The sequence below is a fragment of the Bombina bombina genome, chromosome 7, assembly GCF_027579735.1.
Source record: "Bombina bombina isolate aBomBom1 chromosome 7, aBomBom1.pri, whole genome shotgun sequence".
Taxonomy (NCBI): Eukaryota; Metazoa; Chordata; class Amphibia; order Anura; family Bombinatoridae; genus Bombina; species Bombina bombina.
In genome coordinates this window covers 268,871,079-268,897,115 of record NC_069505.1, presented here as the reverse complement: position 1 = coordinate 268,897,115, position 26,037 = coordinate 268,871,079, and the positions used below count along the sequence as shown (strand labels likewise).

At 45.0% G+C, this 26,037-nt stretch overlaps 1 protein-coding gene across 1 annotated transcript in view; it reads left to right on the top strand.

The window, feature by feature from the left end:
- The window catches only part of CACNA1D (calcium voltage-gated channel subunit alpha1 D), a 764,995-nt gene extending 739,375 nt beyond the window's left edge, over positions 1 to 25,620 (top strand). Inside the window, 1 exon segment of the mRNA XM_053689359.1 lies at positions 23,941 to 25,620. Coding sequence (XP_053545334.1) covers positions 23,941 to 24,237 — 297 coding nt within the window. The 3' untranslated portion in view covers positions 24,238 to 25,620.
- Positions 25,621 to 26,037: the final 417 nt, after the last annotated feature.

The window sequence follows — 26,037 nt, the reverse complement described above, 5'->3', positions numbered from 1 at the left end:
GAGACATAAACCTGTCATCAACTCTGATAATATCAAAAATGGCATCACAGATAAAATTATTAGCATGCTGAAGAAGAATAATAATATTATGAGAATCATGATCTGTTACTTGTTGCGCTAAAGTCTCCAACCAAAAAGTTGAAGCAGCAGCAAATCAGCCAAAGATATAGCAGTTCTAAGAAGATTACCTGAACACAGATAAGCTTTTCTTAGAAAAGACTCAATTTTCCTATCTAAAGGATCTTTAAACGAAGTACCATCTGACGTAGGAATAGTAGTACGTTTAGCAAGGGTAGAAATAGCCCCATCAACTTTAGGGATTTTGTCCCAAAATTCTAATCTGTCAGACGGCACAGGATATAATTGCTTAAAACGTTTAGAAGGAGTAAATGAATTACCCAATTTATCCCATTCTCTGGAAATTACTTCAGAAATAGCATTAGGAACAGGAAAAACTTCTGGAATAACCACAGGAGATTTAAACACCTTATCTAAACGTTTAGAATTAGTATCAAGAGGACCAGAATCCTCTATTTCTAAAGCAATTAGTACTTCTTTAAGTAAAGAACGAATAAATTCCATTTTAAATAAATATGAAGATTTATCAGCATCAATCTCTGAGACAGAATCCTCTGAACCAGAAGAGTCATCAAATCAGAATGATGATGTTCATTTAAAAATTCATCTGTAGAGAGAGAAGTTTTAAAAGATTTTTTATGTTTACTAGAAGGAGAAATAACAGACATAGCCTTCTTGATGGATTCAGAAACAAAATCTCTTATGTTATCAGGAACATTCTGCACCTTAGATGTTGAGGGAACTGCAACAGGCAATGGTACATTACTAAAGGAAATATTATCTGCTTTAACAAGTTTGTCATGACAATTAATACAAACAACAGCCGGAGGAATAGCTAGAAAAAGTTTACAGCAGATACACTTAGCTTTGGTAGTTCCAGCACTAGACAGCGATTTTCCTGAAGTATCTTCTGACTCAGATGCAACGTGAGACATCTTGAAATATGTAAGAGAAAAAACAACATATAAAGCAAAATTGATCAAATTCCTTAAATGACAGTTTCAGGAATGGGAAAAATGCCAATAAAACAAGCTTCTAGTAACCAGAAGCAAAGAAAAAATCAGACTGAAATAATGTGGAGACAAAAGCGACGCCCATATTTTTTGGCGCCAAATAATACGCCCACATTGTTTGGCGCCTAAATGCTTTTTGGCGCCAAAAATGACGCCACATCCGGAACGCCGACATTTTTGGCGCAAAAGGACGTCAAAAAATGACGCAACTTCCGGCGACACGTATGACGCCGGAAACGGAAAAGATTTTTTGCGCCAAAAAAAGTCCCGCGCCAAGAATGACGCCAATAAAATGAAGCATTTCAGCCCCCGCGAGCCTAACAGCCCACAGGGAAAAAAAGTCAAATTTTTAAGGTAAGAAAAAATGATTGATTCAAACACATTATCCCAAATATGAAACTGACTGTCTGAAAATAAGGAATGTTGAACATTCTGAGTCAAGGCAAATAAATGTTTGAATACATATATTTAGAACTTTATAAATAAAGTGCCCAACCATAGCTTAGAGTGTCACAGAAAATAAGATTTACTTACCCCAGGACACTCATCTACATGTTTGTAGAAAGTCAAACCAGTACTGAAACGAAAATCAGCAGAGGTAATGGTATATAAATAAGAGTATATCGTCGATCTGAAAAGGGAGGTAAGAGATGAATCTCTACGACCGATAACAGAGAACCTATGAAATAGACCCCGTAGAAGGAGATCACTGCATTCAAATAGGCAATACTCTCCTCACATCCCTGCACGCTGAGAGGAAAACCGGGCTCCAACTTGCTGCGGAGCGCATATCAACGTAGAATCTAGCACAAACTTACTTCACCACCTCCATAGGAGGCAAAGTTTGTAAAACTGAATTGTGGGTGTGGTGAGGGGTGTATTTATGGGCATTTTGAGGTTTGGGAAACTTTGCCCCTCCTGGTAGGAATGTATATCCCATACGTCACTAGCTCATGGACTCTTGCTAATTACATGAAAGAAAAAAGCTTAGATGCCTTCTTTTTCAAATAAAGATAGCAAGAGAATGAAGAAAAGTTGATAATAGGAGTAAATTAGAAAGTTGCTTAAAATTGCATGCTCTGTCTGAATCACGAAAGAAAAAAATTGGGTTCAGTGTCCCTTTAATTTATTTTCACTTAGAAAATCAACAAAATATATTATTTTATTAGTGGTGCCCAAACTTTTTACATAGAACTATAAAGCTGCAGCTGACAACAGGAGTGCAGGATGGTAGTCTGTGCTTAGCACTGCAGCTGGCAAACAGGAACGTAGGGCGGATGTCTGTGATTAGCTCTACATCTGACAAATAGGAGTGCAGGGCGGTAGTCTGTTATTAGCGCTGTAGCTGACAAATAGGAGTGCAGGGCGGTAGTATGTGATTAGCTCTACATCTGACAAATAGGAGCGCAGGGTGGTAGTCTGCGATTAGCGCTGCAGCTGACAAACAGGAACGTAGGGCGGAAGTCTGTGATTAGCTCTACATCTGACAAATAGGAGTGCAGGGCGGTAATCTGTGATTAGCTCTACATCTGACAAATAGGAGTGCAGGGCGGTAATCTGTGATTAGCTCTACATCTGACAAATAGGAGTGCAGGGTGGTAGTATGTGATTAGCGCTGCAGCTGACAAATAGGAGTGCAGGGTGGTAGTATGTGATTAGCGCTGCAGCTGACAAACAGGAGTGCAGTAAATTCAAAAGACTCCAGCTCTTAGTCATGTACATGACTAAGAGCCTATTGCAGGCTTGAAACGTTGTATATGTTTCTGGGACCCTACATGTAAGAAATAAAGGTCTTTTATTGATTGTGGAGGCTAGAGTCTTTTGAATTTATTGGATACTGAGGAGACTTAGCAAATCTGTCACTCCGTGCCCCACTGAGAAAAGAAAAGGTGTGCTGTTTCCACAACTTTGGATATCAATTGAATATTGAAACAGGAGTGCAGGACAGTAATCTGTGATTAGCGCTGCAGCTGACAAACAGGAGTGCAGGGCAGTAGTCTATAATTAGCGCTGCAGCTGACAAACAGGAGCGCAGGGCGGTAGTATGTGATTAGCGCTGCAGCTGACAAACAGGAGTGCAGGGCAGTAGTCTGTGATTAGCACTGCAGCTGACAAACAGGAGCGCAGGGCGGTAGTCTGTGATTAGCGCTGCAGCTGACAAACAGGAGTGCAGGGCGGTAGTATGTCATTAGTGCTGCAGCTGACAAACAGGAGTGCAGGGCGGTAGTCTATAATTAGCGCTGCAGCTGACAAACAGGAGTGCAGGGCGGTAGTCTATAATTAGCGCTGCAGCTGACAAACAGGAGTGCAGGGCGGTAGTCTGTGATTAGCACTGCAGCTGACAAACAGAAGCGCAGGACGGTAGTACGTGATTAGCGCTGCAGCTGACAAACAGGAGCTCTGGTCAGATTTTCTGGGATTAAGCGATGCAGCTGACAAACAGGAGGGCAGTGCGGTAGGTCTATAATTAGCGCTGCAGCTGACAAACAGGAGCTCAGGGTGGTAGTATGTGATTAGCACTGCAGCTGGCAAACAGGAGCTCAGGGTGGTAATCTGTGATTAGCGCTGCAGCTTGCAAACAGGAGCTCAGGGGGGTAGTATGTGATTAATGCTGCAGCTGGCAAACAGAAGCTCAGGGCGGTAGTATGTTATGAGCTCTACATCTGACAAATAGGAGCGCAGGGTGGTAGTCTGCGATTAGCGCTGCAGCTGACAAACAGGAACGTAGGGCGGAAGTCTGTAATTAGCTCTACATCTGACAAATAGGAGTGCAGGGCGGTAGTCTGTTATTAGCGCTGTAGCTGACAAATAGGAGTGCAGGGCGGTAGCCTGGGATTAGCGCTGCAGCTGACAAACAGGAGTGCAGGGCGGTAGTCTTTGATTAGCTCTACATCTGACAAATAGGAGTGCAGGGTGGTAGTATGTGATTAGCTCTACATCTGACAAATAGGAGTGCAGGGCGGTAATCTTTGATTAGCTCTACATCTGACAAATAGGAGTGCGTGGTGGTAGTATGTGATTAGCGCTGCAGCTGACAAACAGGAGTGCAGGTCAGTAATCTGTGATTAGTGCTGCAGCTGACAAACAGGAGTGCAGGGCGGTAGTCTATAATTAGCGCTGCAGCTGACAAACAGGAGTGCAGGGAGGTAGTCTGTGATTAGCACTGCAGCTGACAAACAGGAGTGCAGGGCGGTAGTCTGTGATTAGCGCTGCAGCTGACAAACAGGAGTGCAGGGCGGTAGTATGTGATTAGCACTGCAGCTGACAAACAGGAGTGCAGAGCAGTAGTCTATAATTAGTGCTGCAGCTGACAAACAGGAGTGCAGGGTGGTAGTCTGTGATTAGCACTACAGCTGACAAACAGAAGCGCAGGACGGTAGTACGTGATTAGCACTGCAGCTGATAAACAGGAGCTCAGGTTGGTAGTCTGTGATTAGCGCTGCAGCTGACAAACAGGAGCTCAGGGTGGTAGTATGTGATTAGCACTGCAGCTGGCAAACAGGAGCTCAGGATGGTAGTCTGTGATTAGGGCTGAAGCTGACAAACAGGAGTTCAGGATGGTACTATGTGATTAGGGCTGAAGCTGACAAACAGGAGTGCAGGTCGGTAGTCTGTGATTAGTGCTGCAGCTGACAAAAAGGAGTGCAGGTCGGTAGTCTGTGATTAACGCTGCAGCTGACAAAAACAAGTGCAGGACGGTAGTATGTGATTAGCGCTGCAGCTGACAAACAGGAGCACAGGACGGTAGTATGTGATTAGCGCTGCAGCTGACAAACAGGAGTGCAGGTCGGTTGTCTGTGATTAGCGCTAAAGCTGACAAACAGGAGTGCAGGTCGGTAGTCTGTGATTAGCGCTAAAGCTGGCAAACAGGAGCTCAGGGTGGTAGTATGTAATTAGCGCTGAAGCTGACAAACAGGAGTGCAGGTCGGTTGTCTGTGATTAGCGCTAAAGCTGACAAACAGGAGTGCAGATCGGTAGTCTGTGATTAGCGCTAAAGCTGGCAAACAGGAGCACAGGACGGTAGTATGTAATTAGCGCTGAAGCTGACAAACAGGAGTGCAGGTCGGTTGTCTGTGATTAGCGCTAAAGCTGGCAAACAGGAGCTCAGGGTGGTAGTATGTGATTAGTGATGCAGGTGGCAAACAGGAGCTCAGGGTGGTAGTATGTGATTAGTGCTGCAGCTGACAAAAAGGAGTGCAAGACGGTAGTCTGTCATTAGCGCTGCAGCTGACAAAAACAAGTGCAGGACGGTAGTCTGTCATTAGCGCTGCAGCTGACAAAAACAAGTGCAGGACGGTAGTATGTAATTAGCGCTGCAGCTGACACAGGGTCGGCTCCAAGGGGGGGCTTTGGGGGGCAATGCCCACCCAAATGGAATGCTGTGCCCCCTCAAAAAATATTGATATGATCATAGGCTTTAAAAATAATAAATAAAATAATGAATTGTTATGCAATGCTGCATACTGGGGGCGGAGTTAGCTGCAGAACTGTGAGGTCGCATCACACATCTGCAAGGAGCTCCGTGTCTTAACCTCTTATTTGGAATTGGAAGTTAATTAGAGACTTTTTGGACTTGTCTTTAACCCTGTTAATTTTACCTATCGTGAGTTACTCATTTCCTTAAACAATAGACCATGATAAGAATATGATAGTATCATATGAATATGGGTCTGTGTGTTGCTGCCGGCTTCTGTAGACACCTCGGGTGTGCACTGTGATCTTAGGTCGGTCCTGGGATCGCGGTGCGCATTTGGGTCGTCGGTGAAGGCCAGTGGCCATTTATGTACTTGTATTTATATGATACAATCATATTCTTATAGGTTCACAGTACATAGGTTGTATTAAGTAGCCTGATATCCATTAGTTATTGTGAAACAGGTATAGCTAAATCTAACCTACAAAATTACCAGTACCTGAAAACCTAGTATCCTCACTGCTATTGCAAACAAAGGGGTTAATTGCATTGGGGGGTTTGGGGTGCATGGCTGTTTATGGGGCATGATTAAGATTTAAGAATGAGTTTAAGGGTTTTGGATCATGGTGATTAAGGGGTGAATTGTTTTTAAGGAGCTATTGCACTGGGGGTCTCAAGTTTAATGGCTCTGTTTTAGTGCACTGCATAGGATTTAGACTTCATTATTTTACCTAGTGATTTAGCTCATATTCTCCAAATGTTAATAGTGTGGGATAAGCCAGCCAGAAGCTACACTTTCCTGCAGAATATGTAGGTCTGCTCTAATTTTGACTGTCATAAATGTTTTTTAAATGTGTGCCCCCCCCCATTTCATTCGTTCTGAAGCCTACCCTGAGCTGACAAACAGCAGAACAGCAGTATAGTTTGTTTTCTAACTAATTGTATTTGGTTACTATACTAAACCTTGCTAAGATCTGTCTATTTTGTATTTTGACCTAATAAACCATTTGCTTAAAATCAGATTTCTTTCATAAGGTGGTGGGAGTCCATGAGACATTACACATGGGATGACAATTCCTACCAAGAGTACGTTATCCCTCCCACCTCACTGGTATGCCAGTCTAAATTTTTGCCTTCCAAGAGGTTAGTGAAGACATAAGGTGCTCCTGAGATTTCTTTGAGAAGGGTTCTCAGGCAGACTTGAGGCCCATTTTCTCCCTCAGAAAACTGCCGTTGAGAGTCAGTGATTAGCGCTGCAGCTGCCAAACAGGGCGGTAGTATGTAATTAATGATGCAGCCAGCAAACAGTATATCAGGGCGGAAGTATGTGATTAGTGCTGCAGCTGACAAACAGGTGATCAGGGCGGTAGTATGTGATTAGTGCTGCAGCCAGCAAACAGGATATCAGGGCGGAAGTATGTGATTAGTGCTGCAGCCAGCAAACAGGATATCAGGGCGGTAGTATGTAATTAATGATGCAGCCAGCAAACAGTATATCAGGGCGGTAGTATGTGATTAGTGCTGCAGTTGGCAAACAGGAGCTCAGGGCGGTAGTATGTGATTAGTGCTGCAGTCAGCAAACAGGATATCAGGGCGGTAGTATGTAATTAATGATGCAGCCAGCAAACAGTATATCAGGGCGGTAGTATGTGATTAGTGCTGCAGCCAGCAAACAGGATATCAGGGCGGAAGTATGTGATTAGTGCTGCAGCCAGCAAACAGGATATCAGGGCGGAAGTATGTAATTAATGATGCAGCCGACAAACAGGTGCTTAGGGTGGTAGTATGTGATTAGTGCTGCAACTGGCAAACAGGAGCTCAGGGCGGTAGTATGTGATTAGCGCTGAAGCTGGTAAACAGGAGCTCAGGGCGGTAGTATGTGATTAGTGATGCAGCCGGCAAACAGGAGCTTAGGGTGGTAGTCTGTGATTAGTGCTGCAGTTGGCAAACAGGAGCTCAGGGCGGTAGTATGTGATTAATGATGCAGCCGGCAAACAGGAGCTCAGGGCGGTAGTATGTGATTAGTGCTGCAGCTGGCAAACAGGAGCTCAGGGCAGTAGTATGTGATTAGTGCTGCAACTGGCAAACAGGAGCTCAGGGCGGTAGTATGTGATTAGTGCTCCAGTTGGCAAACAGGAGCTCAGGGCGGTAGTATGTGATTAATGATGCAGCCGGCAAACAGGAGCTCAGGGCTGTAGTCTGTGATTAGTGCTGCAGTTGGCAAACGGGAGCTCAGGGCCGTAGTATGTGATTAGTGCTGCAGCTGGCAAACAGGAGCTCAGGGCGGTAGTATGTGATTAGTGCTGCAGCTGGCAAATAAGTGCTCAGGGTGGTAGTCTGTGATTAGTGCTGCCGCTGGCAAACAGGAGCTCAGGGTGGTAGTATGTGATTAGTGCTGCAGTTGGCAAACAGGAGCTCAGGGTGGTAGTATGTGATTAGTGCTGCAGCCAGCAAACAGGATATCAGGGCTGAAGTATGTGATTAGTGCTGCAGCTGACAAACAGGTGAACAGGGCGGTAGCATGTAATTAATGATGCAGCCGACAAACAGGTGCTCAGGGCGGTAGTATGTGATTAGTGCTGCAGTTGGCAAACAGGAGCTCAGGGCGGTAGTATGTGATTAGTGCTGCAGCCAGCAAACAGGATATCAGGGCTGAAGTATGTGATTAGTGCTGCAGCTGACAAACAGGTGAACAGGGCGGTAGCATGTAATTAATGATGCAGCCGACAAACAGGTGCTCAGGGCGGGTATGTGATTAGCGCTGCAGCTGGTAAACAGGAGCTCAGGGCGGTAGTATGTGATTAATGATGCAGCCGGCAAACAGGAGCTTAGGGTGGTAGTATGTGATTAGTGCTGCAACTGGCAAACAGGAGCTCAGGGCGGTAGTATGTGATTAGTGCTGCAGTTGGCAAACAGGAGCTCAGGGCGGTAGTATGTGATTAATGATGCAGCCGGCAAACAGGAGCTCAGGGCGGTAGTATGTGATTAGTGCTGCAGCTGGCAAACAGGAGCTCAGGGCGGTAGTATGTGATTAGTGCTGCAACTGGCAAACAGGAGCTCAGGGCGGTAGTATGTGATTAGTGCTCCAGTTGGCAAACAGGAGCTCAGGGCGGTAGTATGTGATTAATGATGCAGCCGGCAAACAGGAGCTCAGGGCTGTAGTCTGTGATTAGTGCTGCAGTTGGCAAACGGGAGCTCAGGGCCGTAGTATGTGATTAGTGCTGCAGCTGGCAAACAGGAGCTCAGGGCGGTAGTATGTGATTAGTGCTGCAGCTGGCAAATAAGTGCTCAGGGTGGTAGTCTGTGATTAGTGCTGCCGCTGGCAAACAGGAGCTCAGGGTGGTAGTATGTGATTAGTGCTGCAGTTGGCAAACAGGAGCTCAGGGCAGTAGTATGTGATTAGTGCTGCAGTTGGCAAACAGGAGCTCAGGGCGGTAGTATGTGATTAACAATGCAGCCGGCAAACAGGAGCTCAGGGCGGTAGTATGTGATTAGTGCTGCAGCCGACAAACAGGAGCTCAGGGCGGTAGTATGTGATTAGCGCTGCAGCTGACAAACAGGAGCTCAGGGCGGTAGTATGTAATTAATGATGCAGTCAGCAAACAGGAGCTCAGGGCGGTAGTATGTGATTAGTACTGCAGCTGGCAAACAGGAACTCAGGGCGGTAGTATGTGATGAGTGCTGCAGCTGGCAAACAGGAGCTCAGGGTGGTAGTATGTGATGAGTGCTGCAGCTGGCAAACAGGTGCTCAGGGCGGTAGTATGTGATTAGTGCTGCAGCTGGCAAACGAGCTCAGGGTGGTAGTATGTGATTAGTGCTGCTGCTGGCAAACAGGAGCTTAGGGTGGTAGTATGTGATTAGTGCTGCAGCTGGCAAACAGGTGCTCAGGGCGGTAGTATGTGATTAGTGCTGCAGCTGACAAAAGGAGTGCAGGACGGTAGTCTGTCATTAGCGCTGCAGCTGACAAAAACAAGTGCAGGACGGTAGTATGTAATTAGCGCTGCAGCTGACAAACAGCAGTATAGTTTGTTTTCTAACTAATTGTATTTGGTTACTATACTAAACCTTGCTAAGATCTGTCTATTTTATATTTTGACCTAATAAACCATTTGCTTAAAATCAGATTTCTTTCATAAGGTGGTGGGAGTCCATGAGACATTACACATGGGATGACAATTCCTACCAAGAGTACGTTATCCCTCCCACCTCACTGGTATGCCAGTCTAAATATTTGCCTTCCAAGAGGTTGGTGAAGACATAAGGTGCTCCTGAGATTTCTTTGAGAAGGGTTCTCAAGCAGACTTGAGGCCCATTTTCTCCCTCAGAAAACTGCCGTTGAGAGTCAGTGATTAGTGCTGCAGCTGCCAAACAGGTGCTCAGGGCGGTAGTATGTAGTTAATGATGCAGCCAGCAAACCGTATATCAGGGCGGTAGTATGTGATTAGTGCTGCAGCTGACAAACAGGTGATCAGGGCGGTAGTATGTGATTAATGATGCAGCCAGCAAACAGGATATCAGGGCGGAAGTATGTGATTAGTGCTGCAGCTGACAAACAGGTGATCAGGGCGGTAGTATGTGATTAATGATGCAGCCAGCAAACAGGATATCAGGGCGGAAGTATGTGATTAGTGCTGCAGCCAGCAAACAGGATATCAGGGCGGAAGTATGTGATTAGTGCTGCAGCCAACAAACAGGTGCTCAGGGTGGTAGTATGTGATTAGCGCTCCAGCTGGTAAACAGGAGCTCAGGGCGGTAGTATGTGATTAGTGCTGCAACTGGCAAACAGGAGCTCAGGGCGGTAGTATGTGATTAGTGCTGCAGCTGGCAAACAGGTGCTCAGGGCGGTAGTATGTGATTAGCACTGCAGCTGGCAAACAGGAGCTCAGGGCGGTAGTATGTGGTGAGTGCTGCAGCTGGCAAACAGGTGCTCAGGGCGGTAGTATGTGATTAGCGCTGCAGCTGGCAAACAGGAGCTCAGGGCGGTAGTATGTGATTAGCGCTGCAGCTGGCAAACAGGAGCTCAGGGCGGTAGTATGTGATTAGCGCTGCAGCTGACAAACAGGAGCTCAGGGCGGTAGTATGTAATTAATGATGCAGTCAGCAAACAGGAGCTCAGGGCGGTAGTATGTGATTAGCACTGCAGCTGGCAAACAGGAGCTCAGGGCGGTAGTATGTAATTAATGATGCAGTCAGCAAACAGGAGCTCAGGGCGGTAGTATGTGATTAGCACTGCAGCTGGCAAACAGGTGATCAGGGCGGTAGTATGTGATTAGCGCTGCAGCTGACAAACAGGAGCTCAGGGCGGTAGTATGTAATTAATGATGCAGTCAGCAAACAGGAGCTCAGGGCGGTAGTATGTGATTAGCACTGCAGCTGGCAAACAGGTGCTCAGGGCGGTAGTATGCGATTAGCACTGCGGCTGACAAACAGGAGCTCAGGGCGGTATGTAATTAATGATGCAGTCAGCAAACAGGAGCTCAGGGCGGTAGTCTGTAATTAATGATACAGTCAGCAAACAGGAGCTCAGGGCGGTAGTATGTGATTAGCACTGCAGCTGACAAACAGGAGCTCAGGGCGGTAGTATGTAATTAATGATGCAGTCAGCAAACAGGAGCTCAGTGCGGTAGTATGTGATTAGCACTGCAGCTGGCAAACAGGAGCTCAGGGCGGTAATATGTGATGAGTGCTGCAGCTGACAAAAACAAGTGCAGGACGGTAGTCTGTCATTAGCGCTGCAGCTGACAAAAACAAGTGCAGGACGGTAGTATGTGATTAGTGCTGCAGTTGACAAAAAGGAGTGGAGGGCGGTAGGTAGTCTGTCATTAGCGCTGCAGCTGACAAAAACAAGTGCAGGACGGTAGTATGTAATTAGCGCTGCAGCTGACAAACAGCAGTATAGTTTGTTTTCTAACTAATTGTATTTGGTTACTATACTAAACCTTTCTAAGATCTGTCTATTTTATATTTTGACCTAATAAACCATTTGCTTAAAATCAGATTTCTTTCATAAGGTGGTGGGAGTCCATGAGACATTACACATGGGATGACAATTCCTACCAAGAGTACGTTATCCCTCCCACCTCACTGGTATGCCAGTCTAAATATTTGCCTTCCAAGAGGTTGGTGAAGACATAAGGTGCTCCTGAGATTTCTTTGAGAAGGGTTCTCAGGCAGACTTGAGGCCCATTTTCTCCCTCAGAAAACTGCCGTTGAGAGTCAGTGATTAGTGCTGCAGCTGCCAAACAGGGGCTCAGGGCGGTAGTATGTAATTAATGATGCAGCCAGCAAACAGTATATCAGGGCGGTAGTATGTGATTAGTGCTGCAGCTGACAAACAGGTGATCAGGGCGGTAGTATGTGATTAATGATGCAGTCAGCAAACAGGAGCTCAGGGCGGTAGTATGTGATTAGCACTGCAGCTGGCAAACAGGAGCTCAGGGCGGTAGTATGTAATTAATGATGCAGTCAGCAAACAGGAGCTCAGGGCGGTAGTATGTGATTAGCGCTGCAGCTGGCAAACAGGAGCTCAGGGCGGTAGTATGTGATTAGCGCTGCAGCTGACAAACAGGAGCTCAGGGCGGTAGTATGTAATTAATGATGCAGTCAGCAAACAGGAGCTCAGGGCGGTAGTATGTGATTAGCACTGCAGCTGGCAAACAGGAGCTCAGGGCGGTAGTATGTAATTAATGATGCAGTCAGCAAACAGGAGCTCAGGGCGGTAGTATGTGATTAGCACTGCAGCTGGCAAACAGGTGATCAGGGCGGTAGTATGTGATTAGCGCTGCAGCTGACAAACAGGAGCTCAGGGCGGTAGTATGTAATTAATGATGCAGTCAGCAAACAGGAGCTCAGGGCGGTAGTATGTGATTAGCACTGCAGCTGGCAAACAGGTGCTCAGGGCGGTAGTATGCGATTAGCACTGCGGCTGACAAACAGGAGCTCAGGGCGGTATGTAATTAATGATGCAGTCAGCAAACAGGAGCTCAGGGCGGTAGTCTGTAATTAATGATACAGTCAGCAAACAGGAGCTCAGGGCGGTAGTATGTGATTAGCACTGCAGCTGACAAACAGGAGCTCAGGGCGGTAGTATGTAATTAATGATGCAGTCAGCAAACAGGAGCTCAGTGCGGTAGTATGTGATTAGCACTGCAGCTGGCAAACAGGAGCTCAGGGCGGTAATATGTGATGAGTGCTGCAGCTGACAAAAACAAGTGCAGGACGGTAGTCTGTCATTAGCGCTGCAGCTGACAAAAACAAGTGCAGGACGGTAGTATGTGATTAGTGCTGCAGTTGACAAAAAGGAGTGGAGGGCGGTAGTCTGTCATTAGCGCTGCAGCTGACAAAAACAAGTGCAGGACGGTAGTATGTAATTAGCGCTGCAGCTGACAAACAGCAGTATAGTTTGTTTTCTAACTAATTGTATTTGGTTACTATACTAAACCTTTCTAAGATCTGTCTATTTTATATTTTGACCTAATAAACCATTTGCTTAAAATCAGATTTCTTTCATAAGGTGGTGGGAGTCCATGAGACATTACACATGGGATGACAATTCCTACCAAGAGTACGTTATCCCTCCCACCTCACTGGTATGCCAGTCTAAATATTTGCCTTCCAAGAGGTTGGTGAAGACATAAGGTGCTCCTGAGATTTCTTTGAGAAGGGTTCTCAGGCAGACTTGAGGCCCATTTTCTCCCTCAGAAAACTGCCGTTGAGAGTCAGTGATTAGTGCTGCAGCTGCCAAACAGGGGCTCAGGGCGGTAGTATGTAATTAATGATGCAGCCAGCAAACAGTATATCAGGGCGGTAGTATGTGATTAGTGCTGCAGCTGACAAACAGGTGATCAGGGCGGTAGTATGTGATTAATGATGCAGGCAACAAACAGGTGCTCAGGGCGGTAGTATGTGATTAGTGCTGCAGCTGACAAACAGGTGATCAGGGCGGTAGTATGTGATTAATGATGCAGGCAACAAACAGGTGCTCAGGGCGGTAGTATGTGATTAGTGCTGCAGCTGGCAAACAGGAGCTCAGGGCGGTAGTATGTGATTAGTGCTCCAGCTGGTAAACAGGAGCTCAGGGCGGTAGTATGTGATTAGTGCTGCAACTGGCAAACAGGAGCTCAGGGCGGTAGTATGTGATTAGTGCTGCAGTTGGCAAACAGGTGATCAGGGCGGTAGTATGTAATTAATGATGCAGCCAACAAACAGGTGCTCAGGGTGGTAGTATGTGATTAGCGCTCCAGCTGGTAAACAGGAGCTCAGGGCGGTAGTATGTGGTGAGTGCTGCAGCTGGCAAACAGGTGCTCAGGGCGGTAGTATGTAATTAGTGCTGCAACTGGCAAACAGGTGCTCAGGGCGGTAGTATGTAATTAGTGCTGCAGCTGGCAAACAGGTGCTCAGGGCGGTAGTATGTGATTAGCACTGCAGCTGGCAAACAGGAGCTCAGGGCGGTAGTATGTGATTAGCGCTGCAGCTGCCAAACAGGAGCTCAGGGCGGTAGTATGTGATTAGCGCTGCAGCTGGTAAACAGGAGCTCAGGGCGGTAGTATGTGATTAGTGCTGCAGTTGGCAAACAGGTGATCAGGGCGGTAGTATGTAATTAATAATGCAGCCAACAAACAGGTGCTCAGGGTGGTAGTATGTGATTAGCGCTCCAGCTGGTAAACAGGAGCTCAGGGCGGTAGTATGTGGTGAGTGCTGCAGCTGGCAAACAGGTGCTCAGGGCGGTAGTATGTAATTAGTGCTGCAACTGGCAAACAGGTGCTCAGGGCGGTAGTATGTAATTAGTGCTGCAGCTGGCAAACAGGTGCTCAGGGCGGTAGTATGTGATTAGCACTGCAGCTGGCAAACAGGAGCTCAGGGCGGTAGTATGTGATTAGCGCTGCAGCTGCCAAACAGGAGCTCAGGGCGGTAGTATGTGATTAGCGCTGCAGCTGGCAAACAGGAGCTCAGGGCGGTAGTATGTGATTAGCGCTCCAGCTGGTAAACAGGAGCTCAGGGCGGTAGTCTGTGATTAGTGCTGCAGCTGGCAAACAGGAGCTCAGGGCGGTAGTCTGTGATTAGTGCTGCAGCTGGCAAACAGGTTCTCAGGGCGGTAGTATGTGATTAGCACTGCAGCTGGCAAACAGGAGCTCAGGGCGGTAGTATGTGATTAGCGCTGCAGCTGGCAAACAGGAGCTCAGGGCGGTAGTATGTGATTAGCGCTGCAGCTGACAAACAGGAGCTCAGGGCGGTAGTATGTAATTTATGATGCAGTCAGCAAACAGGAGCTCAGGGCGGTAGTATGTGATTAGCACTGCAGCTGGCAAACAGGAGCCCAGGGCGGTAGTATGTGATGAGTGCTGCAGCTGGCAAACAGGTGCTCAGGGCGGTAGTATGTGATTAGCGCTGCAGCTGACAAACAGGAGCTCAGGGCGGTAGTATGTAATTAATGATGCAGTCAGCAAACAGGAGCTCAGGGCGGTAGTATGTGATTAGCACTGCAGCTGGCAAACAGGTGCTCAGGGCGGTAGTATGCGATTAGCACTGCGGCTGACAAACAGGAGCTCAGGGCGGTATGTAATTAATGATGCAGTCAGCAAACAGGAGCTCAGGGCGGTAGTATGTGATTAGCACTGCAGCTGGCAAACAGGAGCTCAGGGCGGTAGTATGTGGTGAGTGCTGCAGCTGGCAAACAGGTGCTCAGGGCGGTAGTATGTGATTAGCACTGCTGCTGGCAAACAGGAGCTCAGGGCGGTAGTATGTGGTGAGTGCTGCAGCTGGCAAACAGGTGCTCAGGGTGGTAGTATGTGATTAGCGCTGCAGCTGGCAAACAGGAGCTCAGGGCGGTAGTATGTGGTGAGTGCTGCAGCTGGCAAACAGGTCCTCAGGGCGGTAGTATGTGATTAGCGCTGCAGCTGAAAAACAGGAGCTCAGGGCGGTAGTCTGTAATTAATGATACAGTCAGCAAACAGGAGCTCAGGGCGGTAGTATGTGATTAGCACTGCAGCTGACAAACAGGAGCTCAGGGCGGTAGTATGTGATTAATGATGCAGTCAGCAAACAGGAGCTCAGTGTGGTAGTATGTGATTAGCACTGCAGCTGGCAAACAGGAGCTCAGGGCGGTAGTCTGTGATGAGTGCTGCAGCTGGCAAACAGGTGCTCAGGGCGGTAGTATGTGATTAGCACTGCAGCTGGCAAACAGGAGCTCAGGGCGGTAGTCTGTGATTAGTGCTGCAGCTGGCAAACAGGTTCTCAGGGCGGTAGTATGTGATTAGCACTGCAGCTGGCAAACAGGAGCTCAGGGCGGTAGTATGTGATTAGCGCTGCAGCTGGCAAACAGGAGCTCAGGGTGGTAGTATGTGATTAGCGCTGCAGCTGACAAACAGGAGCTCTGGGCGGTAGTATGTAATTTATGATGCAGTCAGCAAACAGGAGCTCAGGGCGGTAGTATGTGATTAGCACTGCAGCTGGCAAACAGGAGCCCAGGGCGGTAGTATGTGATGAGTGCTGCAGCTGGCAAACAGGTGCTCAGGGCGGTAGTATGTGATTAGCGCTGCAGCTGACAAACAGGAGCTCAGGGCGGTAGTATGTAATTAATGATGCAGTCAGCAAACAGGAGCTCAGGGCGGTAGTATGTGATTAGCACTGCAGCTGGCAAACAGGTGCTCAGGGCGGTAGTATGCGATTAGCACTGCGGCTGACAAACAGGAGCTCAGGGCGGTAGTATGTGATTAGTGCTGCAACTGGCAAACAGGAGCTCAGGGCGGTAGTATGTGATTAGCACTGCAGCTGGCAAACAGGAGCTCAGGGCGGTAGTATGTGATTAGCGCTGCAGCTGGCAAACAGGAGCTCAGGGCGGTAGTATGTGATTAGCGCTGCAGCTGGCAAACAGGAGCTCAGGGCGGTAGTATGTGATTAGCGCTGCAGCTGGCAAACAGGAGCTCAGGGCGGTAGTATGTGATTAGCGCTCCAGCTGGTAAGCAGGAGCTCAGGGCGGTAGTCTGTGATTAGTGCTGCAGCTGGCAAACAGGTTCTCAGGGCGGTAGTATGTGATTAGCACTGCAGCTGGCAAACAGGAGTCCAGGGCGGTAGTATGTAATTTATGATGCAGTCAGCAAACAGGAGCTCAGGGCGGTAGTATGTGATTAGCACTGCAGCTGGCAAACAGGAGTCCAGGGCGGTAGTATGTGATGAGTGCTGCAGCTGGCAAACAGGTGCTCAGGGCGGTAGTATGTGATTAGCGCTGCAGCTGACAAACAGGAGCTCAGGGCGGTAGTATGTGATTAGCGCTGCAGCTGACAAACAGGAGCTCAGGGCGGTAGTATGTAATTAATGATGCAGTCAGCAAACAGGAGCTCAGGGCGGTAGTATGTGATTAGCACTGCAGCTGGCAAACAGGTGCTCAGGGCGGTAGTATGCGATTAGCACTGCGGCTGACAAACAGGAGCTCAGGGCGGTATGTAATTAATGATGCAGTCAGCAAACAGGAGCTCAGGGCGGTAGTATGTGATTAGCACTGCAGCTGGCAAACAGAAGCTCATGGCGGTAGTATGTGATTAGCACTGCAGCTGGCAAACAGGAGCTCAGGGCGGTAGTATGTGGTGAGTGCTGCAGCTGGCAAACAGGTGCTCAGGGCGGTAGTATGTGATTAGCACTGCTGCTGGCAAACAGGAGCTCAGGGCGGTAGTATGTGGTGAGTGCTGCAGCTGGCAAACAGGTCCTCAGGGCGGTATAATGTGATTAGCGCTGCAGCTGGCAAACAGGAGCTCAGGGCGGTAGTATGTGGTGAGTGCTGCAGCTGGCAAACAGGTCCTCAGGGCGGTAGTATGTGATTAGCGCTGCAGCTGACAAACAGGAGCTCAGGGCGGTAGTCTGTAATTAATGATACAGTCAGCAAACAGGAACTCAGGGCGGTAGTATGTGATTAGCACTGCAGCTGACAAACAGGAGCTCAGGGCGGTAGTATGTGATTAGCACTGCAGGTGACAAACAGGAGCTCAGGGCGGTAGTATGTAATTAATGATGCAGTCAGCAAACAGGAGCTCAGTGCGGTAGTATGTGATTAGCACTGCAGCTGGCAAACAGGAGCTCAGGGCGGTAGTATGTGATGAGTGCTGCAGCTGGCAAACAGGTGCTCAGGGCGGTAGTATGTGATTAGCACTGCAGCTGGCAAACAGGAGCTCAGGGTGGTAGTATGTAATTAATGATGCAGCCAGCAAACAGGATATCATGGCGGTAGTATGTGATTAGTGCTGCAGCTGGCAAACAGGTGCTCAGGGCGGTAGTATGTGATTAGTGCTGCAACTGGCAAACAGGAGCTCAGGGCGGTAGTATGTGATTAATGCTGCAACTGGCAAACAGGAGCTCATGGCGGTAGTATGTGATTAGTGCTGCAACTGGCTAACAGGAGCTCAGGGCGGTAGTATGTGATTAGTGCTGCAGTTGGCAAACAGGTGCTCAGGGCGGTAGTATGTGATTAGTGCTGTAGCTGGCAAACAGGTGCTCAGGGCGGTAGTATGTGAATAGGCCTGTAGCTGGCAAACAGGTGCTCAGGGCGGTAGTATGTGATTAGTGCTGCAGCTGGCAAACAGGTGCTTAGGGCGGTAGTATGTGATGAGTGCTGCAGCTGGCAAACAGGAGCTCAGGGAGGTAGTCTGTGATTAGTGCTGTAGTTGGCAAACAGGTGCTCAGGGCGGTAGTATGTGATTAGTGCTGCTGCTGGCAAGCAGGTGCTCAGGGCGGTAGTATGTGATTAGTGCTGCAACTGGCAAACAGGAGCTCAGGGCGGTAGTATGTGATTAGTGCTGCAGCTGGCAAACAGGTGCTCAGGGCGGTAGTATGTGATTAGTGCTGCAGCTGGCAAACAGGAGCTCAGGGCGGTAGTATGTGATTAGTGCTGCAACTGGCAAACAGGAGCTCAGGGCGGTAGTATGTGATTAGTGCTGCAGCTGGCAAACAGGTGCTCAGGGCGGTAGTATGTGATTAGTGCTGCAGCTGGCAAACAGGTGCTCAGGGCGGTAGTATGTGATTAGTGCTGCAGCCGGCAGACAGGAGCTCAGGGCGGTAGTATGTGATTAGTGCTGCAGCCGGCAGACAGGAGCTCAGGGCGGTAGTATGTGATTAGTGCTGCAGCCGGCAGACAGGAGCTCAGGGCGGTAGTATGTGATTAGTGCTGCAGCTGGCAAACAGGCGTACATGGCAGATTTCATTGGGTAACAAAATACGTGAAAAAGGACATTCATTTTAATCCACTATAATGAAAATAAAACCAAACAATACTATGCTTTAAGGGAAGAACTGAGATACATTCTCAACAAATATGACACAAAATATCAACATTTCCTAGTAGAGATAACCAGGCACACAACATTAGTATAAACTGTTTACCAGAGAACTCAAACCCTCTACATTTGGACCTAAAGCAGTGACTCACAGCCCCGCCCACACAGATATTGCCTGCTTGTACTGCTGAAGTTGTTGATACATCTGTGCACAAAATGGAGACTACTATTATGTACTACTCACATTAAAGCACAACCACAGCTACAGCAATGGTAGTAAGTTGATTCAGCCCTAGTCTGTAATGCTAGTGGGATATTTCCCTATCAGACCATACTTGGCCAGTAGTCTTCTTATCCCGGCGTCAAGTGGAAGTATAAGGAACAGGTAAGTAAATGAGGTAAGCAATACTCACAGTAGAAAGGGCAATCCTTCACGGCACTACATGGGATAGCTGGAGAGTAGTCAGGCTAGCAGAGTTCGGCAACAACAAGGCAATCTAGAATATCAGCAATACATGGGTTAAACAGTAGAAATGTCTGGGACAGGCAGAGTTCAGCAACAATAAGACAATCAGTATTTAAGGGGTTAATCAGTAGAGTAGTCTTGAGACAGGCAGAGTTCAGTAACGATAAGGCAATCAGCAGTTCAGTTTAGAAAAAAAAGAGAAAGCGACATCAGAGTTCAGAAGTGGCGTGCAGCGATGATGTCATTGCCACAACAACCACCGTAACCATGGCAATGGCCGTGGTAGGAGAGTGCAGAGCTGCTGCCAAGACGGAGTGGCGTGACATAGTCTAGCAGGCAGGTAGGGCCTGGCCCGGGGCCCTCGCACCATTGACCCTATCTACACTTTCCCTCTTGCTTCCAGGAGATTGAATGGAGAGGGGCTTCCAAGTATTAAAAGTTCCAAGTGGTCCTAGGTGACAGTGGTGCACTGGGAAAACACACAGTTGTGTCATTCAGTTTAGTCTAGTGTCAGCTGTATAAGGGTTCTGTCTGGACATACCCTGTGTGCACGTCTATGTTTCTATTCTTTTCAAGGGCCAGGGTCTTTGAGTGTCAACAAGGGGGTCCCTTAGTGTTTGTCAGAATTTCTTGTACTTTATTTCTCTGTCTTTCCATGTATAAAGCGCTGATAATTTTACCTTAGTGACTGGTTATTATTTTACCTGTTTATGCTATGTTATCACCAATCCATTACTATGGAGCATTCTGGCACTGACCCCATTACTGTTTCTTCTTTAGCGGATAGATCTTCTGATCAATTGTTTAAACGCATTTACTGCAATATAGCGTCTGTTACTCCTCCAGCTCAAGTATGCAGCCATTGAATAGTTATTCTCATGCACTCCAATAGAAAGTAGTTTCCTTCATTTTACGAGTCCTTGTATAGGACTAAAGGTTTCAGCTGTCACATTAGTATCATGGTTAAAGTTCTTGATTCATAAAGCTTACTTAGGGGCAGGCAAGCCTCCATCAAAACAGATTACAGCTCACTCTACCAGATCTGTTTCTACTTCTTGGGCTTTCAAGAATGAAGCTTCTGTTGAGCACATTTGCAAAGCAGCAACTTTGTCATTTTTACATACCTTTACTAAATGTTATCATTTTTATGGGGTTTTTCAACTCCAGAAGCAGCTTTTCATAGTAAAGTACTCCAGGCAACAGTATCGGGAAAATAAGTTCCTGCCTTCTTCAAAATGGTGCCTTTTAAAAAAGTGAACCGGTTCTTTGGTTCCAGTTTATAAAAGGCCCCCTTGGCGATTTCAAGACACTGGGCATGAGCAAACTACCGTGCACAAGCATGAAACATCTTGTTTGACACAGAGAAAATTCCTTTCCCCAAAGCCTTGGGCAATGATAACGTCACAAAAAAGAGGGGTCTGGTGGTCATTTCAAATTGGACAAGCATAGAAAACTATATATTCATTATCCGTGGGCTACAGGAAAATTAAAAGGACATTAACCACTGAATCCAAGTAAGTAAGTAAATATTTAGTGTTGACTGTTCCTGTAAGAGTGGACTACACTGCTTGGGTATTAGTTCCCATGTGTAATGTATCGTGAACTCACACAACCGTATGAAAGAAAACAAAATTTATACTTACTTAATAAATTCCTTTCTTTCAAGGTTGTGAGAGTCCACAAGCCCCACCCAAGCTATGTTAAATTTGTAATTCTAATATTTGAAGACAGTACAATTTTGTACCTCTGTGACGACTTTGTCCTTTCCTACATTGCTTTCTATTCCTCCTGCTTGGCTATACGTAAGACTAGTATACCAGTGAGATGGGAGGAATGAAGTACTCTTGACAGTTTGGGAATCTTTGCCTCCTCCTAGTTGTAGGAATTGTCAATGAAAAGTGGACTCTCGACACCACAAAAGAAAGTAATTTATCAGGTAAGAATACATTTTGTTTTATTCCTGGTGTCTCTTATTGAGCTGCATTGTTACTATGTTTTTGTGCCTTTTGAATATGTTGCCAGGAGAGTTTATTTTCTTATTTAGGGCTAGATTATGAGTGGCGTGCTAACTGTTGTGCGCAAACGAAAAGGGGTATATTGTGGCTCTTTGTGCGCATCAGAAGTAGCACACATATTATATTTCTTTATGTGTGTACATACGTATTTATGTATTTATATGTGTATATATGTATTTGCAGACATACAGTATATACACATATAAACACATACGTATACATATATAGTCAAGTAGATAAAAAAAATCATATTTATGCAATATTAATATTTAATAAAGTGTTATACTGTGTATTTACTGTAAATATTTGACATTCCAATGTTCTTCACATAAGGGTATATGTTCTAAGTATTTCTAACAAGATATTCATATATATATATACACACACACACACACACATACATACATACATATACACACAGTATCTCACAAAAGTGAGTACACTTCTCACATTTTTGTAAATATTTTATAATATCTTTTCATGTCACAATACTGAATAAATTACACTTTGCCACAATGTAAAGTAGTGATTGTACAGCCTGTATAACAGTGTAAATTTGCTATCCCCCCCCCCATTAATGTCTAAACCGTTGGCAACAAAAGTGAGTACACCCCTAAGTGGAAATGTCAAAATTGGGCCCAAAGTGTCAATATTTTGTGTGGCCACCAGTATTTTCCAGCACTGCCTTAACCCTCTTGGGCATAAAGTTCACCAGAGCTTCACAGGCTGCCACTGGAGTCCTCTTCCACTCCTCCATGATGACATCACAGAGCTAGTGGATCTTACAGACCTTGCGCTTTCCCACCTTCCGTTTGAGGATGCCCCACAGATGCTCAATAGGGTTTAGGTCTGGAGTCATACTTAGCCAGTCCATCACCTTTACCCTCATCTTCTTTAGCAAGGCAATGGTTGTCTTGGAGGTGTGTTTGCGGTCATTATCATGTTGGAATACTGCCCTGCGGCCCAGTCTCCGAAGGGAGGGGATCATGCTCTGCTTCAGTATGTCACAGTGCATGTTGGCATTCATGGTTCTCTCAATGAAGTGAAGCTCCCCAGTGCCGGCAGCACTCGTGCAGGCCCAGACCATTACACTCCTACCACCATGCTTGACTGTAGGCAAGACACACTTGTCTTTATACTCCTCACCTGGTTGCTGCCACACATGCTTGACACCATCTGAACCAAATAAGTTTATCTTGGTCTCATCGTACCACAGGACATGGTTCTAGTAATCCATGTCCTTAGTCTGTTTGTCTTCAGCAAACTGTTTGCGGGCTTTCTTGTGCATCATCTTTAGAAGAGTGTTCGTTCTGGGATGACAGCTATGCAGACCAATTTGATGCAGTGTGCGGTGTATGGTCTGAGCACTGACAGGCTGACTCCCCACCCGTTCAACCTCTGCAGCAATGCTGGCAGCACTCATACGCCTATTTCCCAAAGACAACCTCTAGATATGACGCTGAGCATGTGCACTCAGCTTCTTTGGTCGACCATGGTGAGGCCTGTTCTGAGTGGAACCTGTCCTGTGAAACCGCTGTATGGTCTTGCCCACCGTGCTGCAGCTCAGTTTCAGGTTCTTGGTAATCTTCTTATAGCCTAGGCCATATTTATGTAGAACAACAATTTTTTTTTCAGATCCTCAGAGAGTTCTTTGCCATGGGGTGCCATGTGACTAGTATTTTACGCACCTTCTCCCCATTCACACCTGAGACCTTAACACTAACGAGTCACATGACACCGGGGAGGGAAAATGGCTAATTGGGCCCAATTTGGACATTTCCACTTAGGGGTGTACTCACTTTTGTTGCCAATGGTTTAGACATTAATGGCTGTGTGTTGAGTTATTTTGAGAGGACAGCAAATTTACACTGTTATACAGGCTGTACACTCACTACTTTACATTGTAGCAAAGTGTCATTTCATCAGTGTTGTCACATGAAAAGATATAAAATATTTACAAAAATGTGTGGGTGGTCTCACTTTTGTGAGATACTGTATATACTGCCAAAATAGCATTATATATATATATATATATATATATATATATTTATTTATTAATAAATATCACATATTCTTCTATGTGAAGAACATTGGAATGTGAAACATTAATATTTAATGTCGGATTAGTGATTTTGAGAATATGTAATTGGGTTTGCGTGCAAATAAGGGTGTTAGTAGGAGTAAATTAGAAAATTGTATGCTCTATCTGAATCATTAAAGGAACATGCCACCCACATTTTTTCTTTTATGATTTAGAAAGATAATGCAATTTTAAACATCTTTCTAATTTACTTATATTATCTAATTTATTTTATTCTCTTGATATTCTTTGATGAAAAGCATATCTAGATATGCTCACTAGCTGCTGATTGGTTGCTGCACATAGAAGCATCATATGATTGGCTCCCCACGTGCATTGCTTTTTCTTCAAATAAGGATATTTAAAAAATGAAGCAAAATAAATTATGGAAGTAAATTGTAATGTTGTTTAAATTTCTATTCCCTATCTGAATAATGAAAGAAAGATTTTGGGTTTAGTGGCCCTTTAAGGAAAACATTTGGGTTAAGTATCCCTTTAACTGAACAGGCGATTTCTTAAATGAAACAATGAGGATAATTTGAGTTTTTTTAGATATAAGATATTTTGTACTGTTCTAGTCGTTATTTTTTTTTTTTTTCACTTCTTTTATAGGTTTTAATATCTGAAGGATTAGGGAGATATGCCAAGGATCCTAAGTTTGTGTCTGCCACAAAACATGAGATTGCTGATGCTTGTGACATGACTATTGATGAGATGGAAAGTGCAGCAAGTAATCTTCTTAATGGAAGCATTCGTAATGGGACAGCTGGAGGCGATAAGTTTCCTATCCTAAGTAAAAGAGACTACGAACTTCAAGACTTTAGCCCTGGCTTTAGCGATGAAGAGCCAGAGCCTGCTAAATACGAAGAAGACTTAGCAGATGAAATGATATGTATAACAACATTATAGTATTTAATTAACACTCACACTTACGATTATAACGCAAAAAAAGTGCCTCGTAATCAAAATGATAGATGGCACTAATATGAAAGCAAGACCAATTCGGGGTTTGTGAAGTCGCAAAACGAAATAAAGCCATGGGTCCTCAGCGAAGTGCAGGAGATAAGCGGCTGTTGCGGTTATGTGCTGCAGAATGGTCTTTTTCCCCATCATGCTAATGTCTATGCTTCACTTTGGAAGGTACCAGTTAAATGAAGTAAGACTTATAAACGGAATCATTCAGATGGAAAAGAAAGCGTTATTTATACTGTACTAAGCAGAGGACGCAGCTAACGGAATCTGTGATTTTATGACAATCAATATGGCTTCTGCCATTAATGTCATATCATATATGCTTATGATTATCAAATTCAGTCCGTTTTTTTATTTAACCATTTATTTTCGACCTCTTCAATGACAGAGGGTAATAACCAACACTTTTTTTGTCCTGTACAATTCTGCACATAAGGGATCATTAAAAAATCAGAATGATTATTTTTTTTATATACATATACTGTATATATAGATATATATATGTAAAGATAACTAAAATGATGTAATATCATTTGGATAGTCATTTTTTTGACTACGATAAGGGCAAACTACACCGGAATAATTGCATTTTTTTATGTTAATGCACTTGCAGCCAGGTGAACTTTGATAGTTGTTTCAAATGACAAACTAGATTTCCTGTACATTATCTGTAATATATACTAATTTGTATTTGTAAAGAGATGTTCTATATTTTGTAATCTTCGTATGGTAATTGACCTGGAGCAATATTTAAGGATTTAATTAATGTAGTTCTTCACGCAAAAAAAATAATTAATAAATCAAAATGTAATTATTTTTTGGGATAATATAGAAGTCTACGCCAATATAACTACAATAAAAAAAGTAAATTTCTTTTCAAAATGAAAATCTAGGAAAATGTCAGACTGCAAAGATTATTATTTTTTAATATTTTCTGTCAAAATGAATATATCTTGAAAAAAGCTATGAAATTACTTTTGTGAGTTTGTATTTTGTTTGACAGTGAGCTGTAAAACTTTTTAACTGGCAATGAACCAAAAAATGTTTTATTATACAAATTCACTGGATTTTATAATATTGATTTTATTTAAAACAAGATGTGTGGACAATATATTTTCTTTTTTTTTGCATATCTATCAAACTACATAAAAGAAAATATATTTATTATTTTGTTCCAATTCTGTGCGTTCTAATTAAGAAAACAAAATCTATATTGTCCAACTTTGAGAGGAAAGCATATAATTACATTCCAACATGTTAGAGACAACATGCATTGTACAAATATTTTGATATATTAATATATTAAAGATACAAATCTCATCTGTCCAAGATGTTTATGTGTATAAATAAAATGAAAAAGGGGGCTGTACCTTTTAAAAAAATAATTTAGGACAAGATTACAAATCGCATGGAAAATCAGTTACGAAAACACCACACATTATGGCTTTTTTTGTATTTGAGGTTGCGCAGCTATTACAAGTTGCAAAATAACTTATTTTGTGCGTGCGTTAAGCCGTGTAATCTAAACAGCCAAATCGCGTGTGGGTTCACGTATTTCCCATAGAAGTCAGTAAACAAATAGAAAAAAAAAACACACCAAAACCCTAATATGTTGCGCAAAGCCCATGACGTATTCTCCTTGAAAAGTGTTTGTGAAAATGTGAATATTTCATATTGCGTAAATTCTTTGGAACGGAATATGTTTTATATACGTATTTATAAATATATATTTTTCTC